The sequence below is a fragment of the Peromyscus californicus genome, unplaced genomic scaffold, assembly GCF_007827085.1.
Source record: "Peromyscus californicus insignis strain IS unplaced genomic scaffold, ASM782708v3 Scaffold_17__1_contigs__length_78620276, whole genome shotgun sequence".
Taxonomy (NCBI): Eukaryota; Metazoa; Chordata; class Mammalia; order Rodentia; family Cricetidae; genus Peromyscus; species Peromyscus californicus.
In genome coordinates, this window is record NW_026294469.1 from 66110391 (window position 1) to 66126763 (window position 16373).

At 44.6% G+C, this 16373-nt stretch overlaps 1 protein-coding gene across 1 annotated transcript in view; it reads right to left on the minus strand.

Annotated features, from left to right (window-relative positions):
- The window catches only part of Ark2c (arkadia (RNF111) C-terminal like ring finger ubiquitin ligase 2C), a 111114-nt gene that overhangs the window by 17277 nt on the left and 77464 nt on the right, over positions 1 to 16373 (minus strand). The window contains exon 2 of the mRNA XM_052742617.1: positions 6447 to 6762. Coding sequence (XP_052598577.1) covers positions 6447 to 6762 — 316 coding nt within the window. The remainder of the gene's footprint in view (positions 1 to 6446; positions 6763 to 16373) is intronic.

Consider the following 16373-nt stretch of genomic DNA (forward strand, 5'->3'; position numbering starts at 1 on the left):
AGGATGACACGTCTCCACTAGAGTCCAGCAACCCTACCACAGCAGGTCCTGAGAACTCCAAAATAGCTGACACACAAGACAAAGATCTTAACACAGCCTTTACGGATATGATAGAGGTCTTTAAAGAGGAAATTAATAAATTCCTTAAAGAATTCTATGAAAACACAAACAATGGAAAGAAAGGAAATAAAACCATTCAAGATCTGAAAGTGGAAACAGATTCAATTAAGAAAACCCAAACTGAGGGAATTCTGGAAATGAAAAATTTAGGAACTCAAACAGGAGCCTCAGAGGCAAGCATCATGAACAAAATACAAGAGATGGAAGGGAAAAATCTCAGGCACTGAAAACACAATAGAAGAGATGAATACCTCACTCAAAGAAAATGTTAAATATAAAAAATCCTGGCACAAAACAACTAGGAAAACTGGGACACCCTGAAAGAACGGAATCTATGAATGATAGGAATAGGGGAAGAAGAAGAAATCCAGGTTAAAAGGTTCAGAAAATGTTTTCAACAAAATCACAGAAGAAAATTTCCCTAACCTAAAGAAGGAGATGCCTATCCAGGTACAAGAAGCATACAGAACACCAAATAGACTGGACCAGGAAAAAAAGTTGCCTTGGCACATAATAACCAAAAACACTAAACATACAGAAAAAAAATAAATAAAATTAAGAGCTACAAGGGGGAAAAGACCAAGTAACATATAAAGGTAGACCTATTAGAATTACATCTGACTTATTGATGGAGACTTTAAAAGTTCCATAAACACTAAGAGACCACAGATGCCAGCTCATACTACTATACCCAGCAAAACTTTCAGTCACCATAGATGGAAAAAATAAGACATTCCAAGATAAAACCAAATTTAAGCAATGTCTATCTACAAATCCAGCCTACAGAAAGTGCTAAAAACAAAATGCCAACCTAAAGAGGTTAACCACATCCAAGAAAACACAAGAAATAAATAACCCCAGACCAGCAAATCAAACACACACACACACACACACACACACACACACACACCAGGACAGCCAGAAACACATGGTGAGACCCTGTCTTGAAAAAAGAAGAAATAAATTTCTAGAATTGAATGAAAATGAATACTCAACATAACCAAACTTAGGGGACACAATGTAGAAGGTTCTAAGAGGCAAGTAAGTTCACAGAACTAAATGTCTACATTAAAAAAAAAAAATTGGAGAGATCCCACTAGTAACTTAACAGCACACCAGAAAGCTCTAGAACAAAAAGAAGAAATCACACTCAAAAGGAGTAAATGACAAGATATAATCAAACTCAGGGTTGGAGTCAATGAAATAAAAATAAACAACAAATAAATAAAAAACATAATACAAAGAATTAATGAAACAAAGAGTTGGTTTTTTGAAAAAAATTATTATGACTGACAAACCCTTATCCAAATTAAGGTAGAAAGAATATCCAAATTCATAAACTTAGAAATGAAAGGGGAAAAGGAGAACATTTCAACAGACACTGAGGAAATCCAGAGAATCATAAGGACACATTTTAAAAAATGTACTCCACTAAATTGGAAAATCTAAAAGAAATGGATCATTTTCTCAACAAATAACACTTGCCAAAGTTAAATTAAGATCAGATAAGCAATTTAAACAGACCTATAACCCCTAGTGAAATAGACGCAGTTATTAAAACTTTCCCAACCAAAAAAATCTCAGGGCCAAATGGTTTTGGCACAGAATTCTACCAGACTTTCAAAGAAAAATTAATGACAATACTTCTCAAATTTTTTCACAAAATAGAAACAGAAGAAACATTGCCTAATTTATTTCATGAGGCCAGGGTTACCCTGACACCCAAATCACATAAAGACCTAACAGAGAAAAGGAATTGCAGACCAGTTTCTTTTATGAACATAGATGCAAAATTTTACAATAAAATACTTCCAAACTGAATTCAAGAACACGCCAAAAAGATCATCCACTATGATCAAGTAGGCTTCATCCCAGAGATGCAGGGATGGTTCAACGTACATAAAAAAAAAAAAAAAATGTAATCCACAATATAAACAAACTGAAAAAAATGACATGATCATCTCATTAGATGTAGAAAAGGCCTTTGACAAAATCCAGCATCCTTCATGATAAAAGTCCTGAAGAGAGTAGAGATACAATGGACATACTTAAATGTAATAAAGGCAGTTTACAGCAATCCCATAGCCAACATCAACTCAAATGGAAAGAAACTCAAAGCAATTTCATTAAAATCAGGAACAAGACAAGGTTGTCCGCTTTCTTCATGCATATTCAATATAGTATTTGAAGTCTTAGAATATAAGACAACTGAAGGAGAGCAAAAGGATACAAATTGGAAAGTAAGAAAGCCAAGTATCTTTATTTGCAGATGATACAATACGCTGCAATAATGACCCTAAGAATTCCACCAGGAAACTCCTACAACTGATAAACACTTTTAGCAAAGTAGCTGGATACAAAATTGTTTGACAAAAATCAGTAGCCCTCCTATATACAAATAGCAAATAGACTGAGAAAGAAATCAAGGAGAATAATACCTCTCACAACAGTCTCAAAAATATAAAATATCTTGATGTAACTCTAACTAAGCTTGTGTGATAAAAATTTTAAGACATTGAAGAAAGAAATTGAAGAAGATAACAGAAGATGGAAAGATGCTCATGGATCGGTAGGATTAATATGGTAAAAATGCTCGTGCTACCAAAAGCAATCTACAGATTCAAAATTCCACAAAATTCTTCACAGATTTTGAAAGGATAATTTTCAGCTTCATATGGAAACACACACACACACACACACACACACACACACACACACACACACACACACACACCAGAAAATACAAAACAATCCTGAATAATAAAGAACTGCAGGAGCTATCTATATCCCTGATTTCAAATTGTACTACAGAGCTATAGTAATGAAAACAGCATAATACTGGCATAAAAACAGACACATTGATCAGTGGAATTGAATGAAGACCCCAGACATAAATGCACACACCTATGGACACCTGACTTTTTATAAAGAAGCCAGAAATACACACTGGAAAAAAGACAGCATCTTCAACAAATGGTGCTGATCACTGAGGATGTCTGCATGTAGATGAATATAGATAGACTGATATTTATCATCCTGCACAAAACTCAGTTCCAAGAGGATCAAGAACTGCAACATAAAACCAGATACAGTGAACCTAACAGAAGAGAAAATGGGGAACAGCCTTGAACTCATTGGCACAGGAGACAACTTCCTGAACAGAACACCAATAGCACAGGCACTAAGATCAACAATTAATAAATGAGACCTCATAAAACTGAAAAGCTACTGTAAAGCAAAGGACACCATTTTTTGGACAAAGCAGTAGCCTATAGAATGGAAAAAGACTGTTTTTTAAACTACATATCTGAAAGAGAGCTAATATCCAAAATATATAAAGAACTCACAAAAAAAACCCACAACTAGTTATCAAGAAAAAAAATAATCCAATTAAAAATGGATTAACAGATCTAAACAGAATTCTCAGTAAAGGAAACTTGAAGACTGAGAAACAAATGTTCAACATCCATAAGTCATCAAGGAAAGGCAAATCAAAACTACTTTGAGATTCCATCTCATACCAGTCAGAGTGGCTAAGATCAACAAAACAAGTGACAGCTCATGCTGGTGAGGATGTGGAGTAAGGGGAACACTCCTCCATTGCTGGTGGGAGTGCAAACTTGTACAGTCACTATGGAAATCAACGTGGTGGTTCATCAGGAAGCTGGGAATCAATCTACCTCAAGATCCTGGTATACCACTCTTGGGCATATACCCAAAGGATGCTTCATCATACCACAAAGACATTTGCTCAGCCATGTTCATAGCAGCTTTGTTCATAATAGCCAGAAATTGGAAACAAACTAGATGTCCCTCAACAGAAGAATGGATAAAGAAAAGGTGGTACATTTACACAATGAAGTATTACTCAGTAGTTAAAAAAAAATCAGATCATTAAATACTCAGGTAAATGGATGGAAGTAGAAAAATCATCCTGGGTGAGGTATCCCAGACCCAAAAAGACAAATACAGTATTTATTCACTTATATATGGATATTAGCTCTTAAGTCAATGATAACCAAGCCAAAATCCACAGAACCACAAGAGGTTAGGTATAGAGTAAGGGACTAGAGGGGACAGACAGATCTCACTAGGAAAGAGAAATAGGTATGGATGGTGGAGTGGGGGCCTGGAACAGGAAAATCAAGTGGAAGTGGGAAGAAGGTAATGAGGGAGAGACAACTAAAATAAAGGGTCATTTGAAGAGTTGTACGGAATTGCCTCAGTAAAAGCGTCCTAAAATACATACATATATGAGGGCAGCCTAAATGAAACTGACAAATAGTGGGGAAGACAGAGCCCCAGCTGGATATCTCTTCATTGTCACCAAATGAAGCTTCCAGTACCAGGACTGGGTTACATATAATTGAGATGTTGGCCAAAGGAGTCCCATGGGAGTCGCCAAACAACCCAGGCTGTTGCCAAGACTATAGTTGGCTCTCCACAAACTGAAAGCAAGACCCCCATTGCAGAAGGCACCTACACAACTCATTGAACATGGAGAAGTTGAGCTGGTGCCTACATGGAGCCTTCACCCCTGTATTCTAGTGTTTCTGGCACAGGAAGGTACTCTGCAGGCTACCCAGAGTGGAACATAAACAACAACCCAGCCACAAACCCTTTGATCTACAGTGCTGTCCTGCCTGCAAGATGTGCCAGTGCAGGGGTGGCACAAAGCTGGTGGGAGTGCCCAACAAACACCTAATTCAACTTAAGGCCCACTCCATGAGATGGAACCCATCCCTGACACTGCCTGGGTGACCAAGATCCTGAGACTAGACAGCCCTGGGACCTAAGGTAAGCTCAAATACCACTGTTCTTTAAAAAACTAATAATAAATTAAAAGGCAATAAAATGACTCCCAATGACATTCTGCTATACACATAGATCGGTGCCTTGTTCAGCCACCATCAGAGAAGTTTCCTTCTGCAAGAGATGGGAACAAATACAGAGACCCACGGCCAGACATTACACACACACACACACAGAGAGAGAGAGAGAGAGAGAGAGAGAGAGAGAGAGAGAGAGAGAGAGAGAGAGAGACAGAGACAGAGACAGAGAGACAGAGAGAGACAGAGACAGAGACAGAGACAGAGAGAGAGACAGAGACAGAGAGAGACACTTTGGAACACACAGCTCTAAAGGGACCCTGAGGAAGAGGAGGGGGAAAGGGTTGAGGAGCTGGAGGGGAAGGAAGACACCAGGAGAACAAGGCCCTCAAAATCAACATGATCAAATCTCGTATGAACTCACAAACTGAGGCAGCATGCACAGGGCCTGACTGGGTCTGCACCAGGTCCTCTGCATATATATTATGGCTTCCAGGTTAGTATTTTTATGGGATTCTTGAGTGGGTCTCTGATTCTTGTGTCTTTTCTTGGGCTCTTTTGTTCCTGCTGTTGTTCCAATTCCGACTTACTTTTTGTTTTATCTTATTACATTATATTATATTATATTATATTATATTATTATCCCTTAGAAGCCTGTTTGTTTTCTAATGAGAGACAGAAAGGGAATGGATCCCAGTAGGAAGGGAGGTGGGGAGGCACTGGGAGGAGAAGAGGGAGGGGAAACCATAATCGGGATATATGATATGAGAAAAAAAAATCTATTTTCAATAAAAGGAAAATAATTAAAAATTAAAGAGAACATTTTACAAATTTAGCACGAGGAATCTATTGTTATTTTTAATGAATTAATAGATACTTCAAATTTTCTAACTTGGTAAACCCATGTAAGCAGAGGTTCTTCGTAGTCATTAACTTTTGAGTGTGGAAAGGGCCCTGAAACCCAGAAGACTGAGAGGCACCCAGCTGTGCCCATCCATTTCTTCTTCTTCTTTGCAGCTGAGGCTCAGAGAAGGGCACTGACTTGCCACATCAGGACTTTAATCACTGTTAATTTAATTTGGTTTCATGGTGTACAGCCAGTCTCCAACTCTAGCCTCCAACTAGACGTTGACCCTTTGGAGGCTAGAGCTAGAACCAGTCATATACGTTTGGTATTCTGGTATGGTGTGGGGAAAATCAGAAATCAGGCCACCATGAGAGCGGGAAGGGACTTGAGAAACCTTTAGGCAAACCTCTTAAGCTGCAAACGTTCACTGCTTGGTAAGCGTCACTGCTTACCAAGCCGCTAACCCCGAACCTGGGCGATGTGAGGAGTCATAGCAGACTCTGACCTGAATGAATGCCACTAACTGAGGCAAAAGCCACCCGGTGCAGAACCATCTGCGACTGCATCCAAGCTTGGTTGAAATAAGCCCTGTCCCAGCCCTTACCCCCTCCACGGCCCCGCCCTCTCTCCTCGGCCCCGCCCCTGCCGACCTGGGATGCGAGACGAGCCTGCGGTGCTGAGCTTCCAGGAGCTGCTGCTGCAGCAGGTATTGCTGGTGCAGGGCCTGAGGTAGGAAGGAGGGACCTGTGACGTCCTGGAACTGCAGGGTGGGCAGCGGGGTCAGCGACTGGTGCAGCGCGCCGCTGTGCTGGTGGGCCGGGGCCATGTGGGCGCTGAGGCCCGGCTGCGACTGCACGGGGTGTGCCAGCGGGAAGTCCGGGGCTAGCTGCTGCGGCTGCGGGGGACCCAGGTGGAAGTGGCGGCAGGAGGTAGCGTGAGGATGCTGAGACCTTTGAAAGGGGGCACCTGTAGAGGCAAAAGACAAAGAGGTCTCCGTGAGGACCTGCAAAGGGCTCTCCCACCTGAGCGGGGTCCCCGCCCTTGGGCAACCTGGAGCTGGTGAAAGGCAAGACCTTCCCAACACCTAAAGATGGTGTGCCACCATCTTTAACGCTCCCATGTAAAGGTTCTGGGTGCGTTAGCAGGGGTAGAGTGTTTGTTTTAATGAACAGAGAAGCAACCTTTTTATAAATACCACACGTGTTAAAGGGGTTCAACGGCCCCTAAAACCGGCCTGGCTTTCTTGAATTAGACTCTTTCCATGCAATTTCTTATGTGCACATAGAGAACATTCAGGGCGACTTAGCTAAGCCCTGATTTTACGGAACAAGTTCTATTCCATCATAAGCAGCTAAAATTTTGTGTTGCAATTTTAAGCCAGGAGGGATCACAGAAAATGACCTTTTAAAATACCGGTCAAGCCTGGCATGGTTGGCTCAGACCTTTAATCCCAGAACTCGGGAGGCAGACACCAGCCTGGGCTACATAGTGAGTTCTAGGACAGCCAAGGCTGTGTAGAGAGACCTTGTCTCTGGGGGGGGGGGGGGGGGGGGGCAAAATAAGAAGTTTAGTCAAAAAATAAAATATCAATCTGTTTATTATAAAATTAGACTTTACTTAGAAGCAAACAAATCCAGGTATAAACTAGACTCCAGTTATATCTAATTGAGGCTCCAGGATTTTGGGAATAGACTTGAGCTTAATTACAAAGTTTTGCAGATGCCCAGAAGGACAACACAGCATCAGCACTAGAGAAGTCCTCCCACGAGGCAGCCAGCAGAGTTGACACTACAGAAAGGTCTTCAGGGGAGTTCCTGTTAAAACGGATAGATTCAGCCATGCGGTGGTGGCCCACGCCTTTAATCCAAGCCCTTGGGAGGCAGAGGCAGGCAGGTCTCTGTGAGTTCAAGGCCAGCCTGGTCTACAAAGCGAGTTCCAGGACAGCCAGGACTGTTGCTACACAGAGAAACCTTCTCTCAAAAAAACCACAAACAAACAAACACCTAGTAGATTCAAGACACATCTGCCTCTTCCCCAGACTCACTGACATAAGAGCAGAAGGGTAAGAAAAAGGTAGAGAAAAAGAGGGAACAGGAGAGATGACATCAGCTGACAACAGACGTCAACAGAATTTGGAAAGCAGATGGAGGAATTAGCAAAACTGAGAAATCGGAAACCCAGCACCTACCAAAGGGTCAAGGTCAGTCAACCAGCAGTGGGCAGATGCCCCGTGAGGCCAAAGGGTCAGGAATGGAGGCAGCAGCTGCTTTGAAAGGCAGAGACAGCCCGGGACTAAGCAGAGGGAGAGGGAAGCTAGGTCTGCTCCCTGGGCAGCTACAGGTACAGCTCCTCCCCTTTCCTAGTCTCCCAGAAAGGTCCTAGTGCATGGGGGAGGGACACTGGGCACAGAGGCAGGACCAGGGGAAGATCTACCCAAGTCGATGATGGGACTTTGGGACCCCACTTTCTTCTGTCGCTAGATATGTGACGTCACTCTGCACTCAACACAGTTACGCCAGGCTGAAAGCTGGGGCTGCTTCTCTCAAAGGAAGTCCTTGGTCCCGGAAGTGCCCTACAGGTCCTTGTGGTTCAGAACACCCCAATAAAATGTCTAGCTCCCCAGCAGCCTCTGTATCCTGAAGCCCACTTGTTGGAAAGTTATTTCTCCTCTGTGTGCACAGAGCTGCTAAACAGCGTTTAGTGACCTACTCTGACACAATCAGGCTACCCAAAGGTGACCAGTCTTTTGAAGAAGGCAAAAAGTGAAGGGAGAGAACATACCGACTTTGATATGAGAAAGAAAAAGAAAATCCAAGAGAAGAGAGATAATACAAGGACCAGAAAAAAAAAAATCCAATGTTTTTTGTGAAATAAGATATGGGATCTGTAACAACAGGAAGTGCTCTCAAAAGGATCAATGGCAAAGATGGGGAGGGCTTGAAAATTAAATTCACACTGGGTAAAATCAGGAGCTGAACAGGAGGGCCCTCCGGAGGGCAAGCCGAGAACACTTCCCAGGATGCAGCTGAGACAGAACTCTGAACTTCACTTGTAAGGGAGAGGACAGTGGAGATACTGAGGAGAGGCTTATGGGGGAAACCTTTTAAGAAATACTTCCCAGGCGGAAGGTCTGCTTTTCCAGATAGGAAAGGTGGCCTCAGTGGCCAACAGTGGTGACAAGAACTGCACATTAGGACATACGATGAAATGTGCAATCAACAAAGACAAAGAGGTGGTTCTAGAACCCTCCAGAGGGAGAGTACACAGATCTGCAAACAGTCACGAGTCGAATATTAGATCATTAGATATTAGAAGATTAAAAATTATAGAGGCCCCAAGCGCCTTCCAGGTATTTGGGGCAGGGGTTAGACACGAGAGCTAGGATTCTGTCTGAACAAACCATTAACCAACTGTGAGGGCAGAAAACAGCCACTTCAGGGTTTGCTTGTTGACAGAGTCTCATGTAGCCCAGGCTAGCCTCTGTTGGAAAGAAGAAAAGTGGATTTGGTTTTTTTTTTTTAACAGATATTGGTGAGACTAAATCCAGCTCTGCCACAGAACTGTAATTTTAACTTTTCATATCAAAACAGACAGGTAAAATTAATTTTAACTCTCATACATTAAAGAGGTTCAATAGAAATGAACTGATGTGAAATTGCCCTTCAGGTGAGCTTTATTGGGAGAGAGAGCCTCGCAACCACAGGGGCCATGACTGGGCTTCAGATGGGAGCCCACAGGAAGAGACACGCATCACTGCGTAGGTGGCACTGTGGGGCCTTGAAGCCCTTCCAACCCAGAGAACTAAGAGTGTTTCTGACTCTTACAGGTATTCAAAGGATGCAGGCACTCCATTCACATGGTCTAGCCTGGCCTACTTGCCAGGAATTAGAAGGCAGGAAAGCACGGTGGCTATGGTTTAAACTTGCCTTGAACCTGGACAGCTGAGATGGGAAGGCTAGGCTTGCCCCACACATACCTGCCACCCCCGACATCCTCTGTGGAGGGCTGTGTGCTCTCAAGGTGCCTGCCAGCCCTTTGTCCTGAGGGACAGACTGATGGGCAGAGAGAGGCAGCTGAAGGGTCTGTGAGTTCATTGTCCAGAACAGTAGTTCTAAACCTATGGGTCAGGACCCCTTTGATGGTCACCTAGGACCATCTGCATACCAGATATTTGCATTACCATTCACCACAGTAGCAAAACTACAGTTGTGAAGTAGCAACAAAAACCATTTTATGGTTTGGGGTCACCACAACATGAGGAACTGTATTAAAGGGTTGCAGCGTTAGGAAGGCTGAGAACCACTGCTCTAGAACTTACTGTGTTCAAGGATGACCTTGAACTCCTGATCCTCCTGCCTCTGTCTCCAGAGTGCTAGGATTATAGGTATACACCACCATGCCTGGTTCAAACGTGAACTTTCTTTCCTCCTTCTGTAAGAGGTACTGACACATATTTAGAAAAAAAAAAATCAACAAAATAGGAAGCCATACTCTGAAGAGGTGGGATATTCCCAAGCATACAGCTGTTCAGGAATCCGAACAGGCTGGGGAATCTGAAAGGCTGTCTGGGAAGAGGAAGATAGAAATAGTATTTGAAGGAATTTTACACACTGAAGGAGACTTCTGTAAGAATTTGCATAAATACCGTAAGGCAGCCATAAAGGGGTGGTGATCATCTCCAGGGAAATAAAAAGTTATGCAAGCAAGTGTAATTATTATACACTACTTGGCTCAACAATGAACAATATATACTAGCCATAAAACAAATAATAAACTGTATTAGGACAAAAAATAGTGTGATGAACATAAACAATGGTCAGGAATGTTAAACAAATAGTAATCTAATCGTTTAGTTCGAAATTTACATAATAATGTACATAATTTGGGAAGTAAATGCCTTGAAAGAGATGGAAGCATAGGGCCCTGGGGGATTTGACTCTCGAGGAGAAGGTAGAGGCAGACAGTAGTTTTTTGACTAAAGTTATCTCAGATTGCAGTTTGTAAACGATGCCCATCTCGTACATTTTTGTAACCTACGTATTTGAAAAGTAATATGAAAATTAAAAACAATTCCTGCCTGACTCCAAGTCTGTTAGAGAAGATATGCCTAAAACATCAATTCCCATGAGCATTTGGATAAGTCAGGTCCCTCAGCCGTATGAATACTGGCTTCAGGGTATCCAGAGACTGGAGCCTGGGAGGGCAGACACTAGTTCCCTTTCTCCAGTCTCCATCCATCATCACACACAATAAGAGGAGGAGCGAGTCAGCAAGACAGAGGGAAAGAGGGCCTGAAGAAGGAAGAAAAGGTGCCCTGAAGACCCAAGAGCGGAAGACGGATGGGACTACCCAGGGAAGAAAGAAATGTTTGTTTTTAAAGGATATTGGTGAGACTAGAGTCAGCTCTGCCATAGAATTATGTGAGACACACACAGGTAATTTTAACTTTTCACATCAAAAGAGACAGGTAAAATTAATTTTAATAACATGTAAAAACATACCTAAAATGGCCTTTTAACATGTATTCAGTATAAGAGTGTTTTGACCTGTTTTCTGTCCTGTTTTCCCCAGCTAAGCCCTATGTCATGTAGTCTTCATGGCAGTGCTATGTAACAGCTGCTCAGTTTGGTCTCTAAAACCAACAGTGAAACTCAGGGGAATGTGGAGTCTTTGACAAACCAAAAGCCAGAGATATCGGAATAACCCTGACATCTCCAAGTCCCCCGCCCTTTAGTAGACAACCCACATTTTTTTCCCATTAGAGTCATTCCATCCCATTAAAAAATAATTTCCAGATGTCCCTGATTATTCTATGCATTTATCATATTTCCCCAGGGTTAAAATGCCACCAACTGAAAGATTCATCATGAACTAAATAACATTTCCAGTGAGTGAGGAAATAAACAAAATAAACCCCACCATATTAAATAAACACATCAATTATAAGACACAAATTACTATCAGAAGGGGAGGAAATGTATATCTTAGGATTGTGGAAATTGATGTTGACAATTACCACCTCTTGAGACTTGCCCAGGAGCAGTGCGACAGTCGGGGGCTGGGCCCAAGTGATGCAGGTGCAGGGCTGGGGGTGGGAAGCTCAGGTCAGGCCTGAGCAACTGGGACCAGGGAAGCCCAGGTGTGTGGCTCACCTGCTGCTCGCCTGGTACACATGGGACACGAGACAGGTGTTCCATAAGTGCCTAGGAACTGATTGCTTCATGCCTCCCAGGCAAGGAGCCCAAAGAAGGCAGCAGCTGGAGAGTGGGTGGATCTGAGGGCTGGAGAATCCACACAGCCCCAGTGGGAGGGAGGGAAAGAGGAGGGAGATGTGGAAAACACAGGGCCAAGGGCTTGTGGGAAGATAGACAACAGTGGCAAGCTCTCAAGTCTAAAAGGTCTGCTGATTTGCATAGGACACACCCCTCAGAGTGAGTGACAGATGGAGATGTAGGTCTAGATGTCTCCTAAAAGTCAAGGCAAGAAGACAGGGCAGAGCCAAAGGAGCTAGGACCCTCGACTAGCGATCAAAGAGGCTGTGGTCTGAATGTCTATATGTTCAAATCCCAACTCCCAGTGTGGTTGTATTAAGAGGGAGGTAGGGCCTTTGAGGGGTGATTAACTCTCATAAAGGGATTACTATCTTTCAAAAAGAGACCCCAGAGAGCTCGCTGGCCCTCCACAGTGTAAGGACACAGCTAGAAGGCACCATCCATGAAAAGAGAGCCTTCCCCAGACACTGTGTCTGCCAGCGTCTTGACCTTGGACTGCCAGACTCCAGAACTGTGAGCAATAGATGTCTGTTCTTTACAGGTTACCCAGTTTATGGTATTTTGTTATAGTAGTCCAAGGGGTTCAGGATGAGCCTCCAACAGGGGACAGTTGTGATAGTTCATCTTTATTGTCAACTGATGCACTGAGAATCACCATGTAAATAACCCTCTAGATTGGCTGTGGGGTATTACCCAGATTGGCTTAATTGAGGTGAAAAGCCCCACCCTAAAAGTGGATGGTGCCATTCCATAGGATGAATAAAAAGGAAAGAAGAAAGCTGGGCATGGCATTTGTCTCTTTGTTTCCTGACTGTAAACACAATGTTACCGGCCACCTCTGTTTATACCATCATGTCTTCCCCTCCATGATAAACTGCATCCCCTTGAACTGTGAGCCCAAATAAACCGTTCCTTCCTAAATCACTTTTGTCGGGTATTTTGTTGCAGTAAAAAGGTAATTTAATTAATACAAGGGTGATGCAGAGACAGGAAGACGGTACTTAGAGGATACCCTGCTCGGTCTGAAACCCTCTCGGAACTGTGGGTGAAGGCAGTGAAGTCAGAACTGGGCCCAGGTGGGAGTGGGGGAGCCCAGCTAAGACCAGAGTGCTTGGTACTGAGATCCCAGAAGACCAGCAGAAGTTCCTCCAGGGAAAACACAGAGGGGGGGGGGAGGAGAGGAGAGTTAGTTCTTTCTACAGGCAATGACTCGCACTTTCAAAACTTCAGGGCTGAGACATACTGCATTCAAGTTCTCAAAGATGGAGCTTTCCTAGTGATAAATAACTTCTGCCCATGGACATGTCAGGCACAGGCCAGTCTAAAGCCTTGTGACAGACTGCCTAGCTGTCCTGGGCTAAACTTCCCCTGACCCCTCCCAGGGGTAGGTGCAAGACCCTGGGGGCATGGAGCAGGGAGGATGGGAACCAGGCCCTCTAGGAGGGCCTCTAGGGAAGCTGGCAGCCTGCCCCTCCTGCTCAGGCTGGTTCTCAGGGTGTCCGGTTTCCTGCTGTCCCTAGCTCATTGACCCAGGTTAACTCCCCACCAGCTCTGGGACAGAACAAGGAGTGGGCACTGGAGCAGAACCCATGGAAGAGTGAGGTGGAGGTGAAGGGCAAAGAGACCCCTCTGTAGAGGTAACCGTCTTATTAAATAAGAAACACAGAGCCAAATGCAGAGTTAAAAGCCCAAGAGGTCAGAGCAGTAGCTAAGAGCTGATACTAAAAACCCTTTCTTACCCTTCACTGCTGCTGCCGTCCTTCCCCTCAGAAAAAGACCTACTTCCTGTGTGTTTGTCTTTTTATTGACTTTCTATTCTGCCTTCTCATTGGTTGTAAACCCAACCACATGACCTCCTCGTCACTGCCTGTCTATACAGACCTCTAGGTCTCTATGTTGGTATTGAGATTAAAGGCGTGTGTCTCCATGCTGGCTGTATCCTTGAACACACAGAGATCTACCTAGCTCTGCCTCCCAAGAGCTGGGATTATAGGCGTACGCCACCACCGCCCGGCTTCTGCTGTGGCTTGCTATTAGCTCTGAACCCCAGGCAACTTTATTTATTAACATACAAATAAAATCATATTTCAGTACAAATAAAACATCACCATACCCCTCCCCAGAAGCACCATGCTGATACAGACAGTGGACAGGGCCAGTAGCGGGGAGAGAAAGGCCCTGCCGCACACGTGGAGCTTTATGTACTCTTTTTTGTAAAGCTTACACAAGCAACTGAGAGACCAGGTCTTCACAGAGCCGATGTCCACAGAGACCTTGGCAAGTCACTTCCAAGGACAGGCTCTTCTGGTGTTAGGGTTCCATCTAAGAGGTCAGGGCACCTCTCTTCACGGTCGCAGTGGACTTCTCTGGTCCTCATTTGGACTTGTGGCCTGTGTATCCCCCAAATGAGTACCTTTTAAGCAGGTCTCTCCCTCATTCACAGAAAAGCTAAGCAGAAGACATGGGAAGGTTCTGATGAACCCAATACATGATGGCCTCCAGGCCCCAGAGTTGGACAGACCTGACCTAGTCCCATGCCATCATCCCCTGCTGAGACGAGCATCTGACACTGAGGTGATTACACACAGTGAGAGGCGGGGAAAAGCCTGTATTCCAGGGGCCACTACCTCATCTTCCTAAAACCCACGTTCTGAGCATTCTATTGCCACCAAGCTCTCTCCCTGCTCCTCTCTCTGCCTGTGTCATCTTCTCCCTCATCTTTCAGGTCCCCCCACCCCCGCACTACCCACCCCCAGGGTCCTTGCTTGCCTCTGGGCTCTCTATGACTGCTCTGTATGCCAGACAGTGGCGCCTTCCCGCCTAAGCTGTCATATCCTGTCCACCCTTGACTACCAGGGCAGACGACAAGTGTCCTTGGAGCCCTCCAAGCTCTTCCCTAATCTTGAAATCAGCCTTGGGCTTGACTTGTGGGGTTCACCTGCTGCACTTGGCATTTGTTTAAACAAGAACTTCACCTCCAATGAAAGCTACGAAATGATTGTTTTTAGGGCAAACGGCACTTGGCAATTGTACTTTCTCTTTAGAGACTTAGACACATTCGATGAGGGAATAGGGAAAAAGAGAAGGGAGGAGAGGAAAAAGCAAGGGGGGAGGAAAAGGGAAGGAAGGAGAAGAACCTCCATTATCTTAGAGAAAGTGAGGATTAGGTGGCCAACTGGTAAGGAAATCAATTCTTCATGATACTGTCAACTATTCCAACTAAATGAGGCCAAGATGGTGAGGCCTTCACTCCAAAGATGAGGAAGGGCCTTGAGTCCACGAAAGCTGGGATGGCATGTCTTAGGGCTCTCTGACACTTGGAACTAGACTTTAGACATGCTGCGTCCTGGTGTGCTGTGCCCTGCCTGTCCCAGAAGCCCTCCTCCCTCTACAGAATCCTCATACACTCATCCATGTCCACACATGATCATCCCAGAGATGAGTCCTCCTGCAGACCTGGCTGCTGAACAGGAATGGCCTGCCTGGGCCCTGGGGGCCTCACCTCCCCTTCCCTTTCCCATGCATTTCCCAAGCTCCCCTAGGAATAAGTCTACTCCGGCCTAAGGAAGTAACTGTGAGTTGGCCAAGCGTCTGCCTCCAGACGTCATGTGGAAAGATGTAGAGGTGCCACGGGATGGCACACAGTGAGATGGCGCAGGCTATGCTGGTCAACAGCTCCAGGCCCTTTCTCTGGCCTGAGATCAGGGACAAGTTCAAGAGCATGACAAAATGAGAGCCTCTCTAGCATGACAAATGGTACTGGATCTCCAGAAATCCCCACAGAAAAGGCTTCACAGCCTTGCCTTTAACAGAGTTTAACTGATAGAAGGGCAGAAGTGTCTTGAGTTCGGGGAACCATTCAGAAACCTTGTATTAAGAAGGACATTCATGAACCGGCCCCTGATGGTGGAGAGTGGGGTTGTGAGGCTACTCAAATGGTGTGGCAGGAAAAATGGATGAAAATCTAGTTGTAAGCCGGGAAGCAGTCAGAGCCATCATCAAAGGGACAAAGCCCTTCTGACAGGGTGATTGGGGTCCATATCAGAAGGGGCTTTGACCCCCAAAGTTCCTGACCACTGAAGATGCCACAGAGAAGGGAGTGAGTGCCAGCTGGGTAATGCTTTCTGGGCTTTCCTGCATTATTCTACCCCCTGCTCCCATTTTTGTGTGTAGGTTGACTATAGGTGAAGTTGCCAACTGGTCAACCCCAAGTACAATAGCCTTGGTGCTGGGGGGGGATGCAAGGAGCTGAGTAGTAGGGAGGGGAGCCCGAGGTCCTCAGGGCCTGAAGACCTGGCACATGAG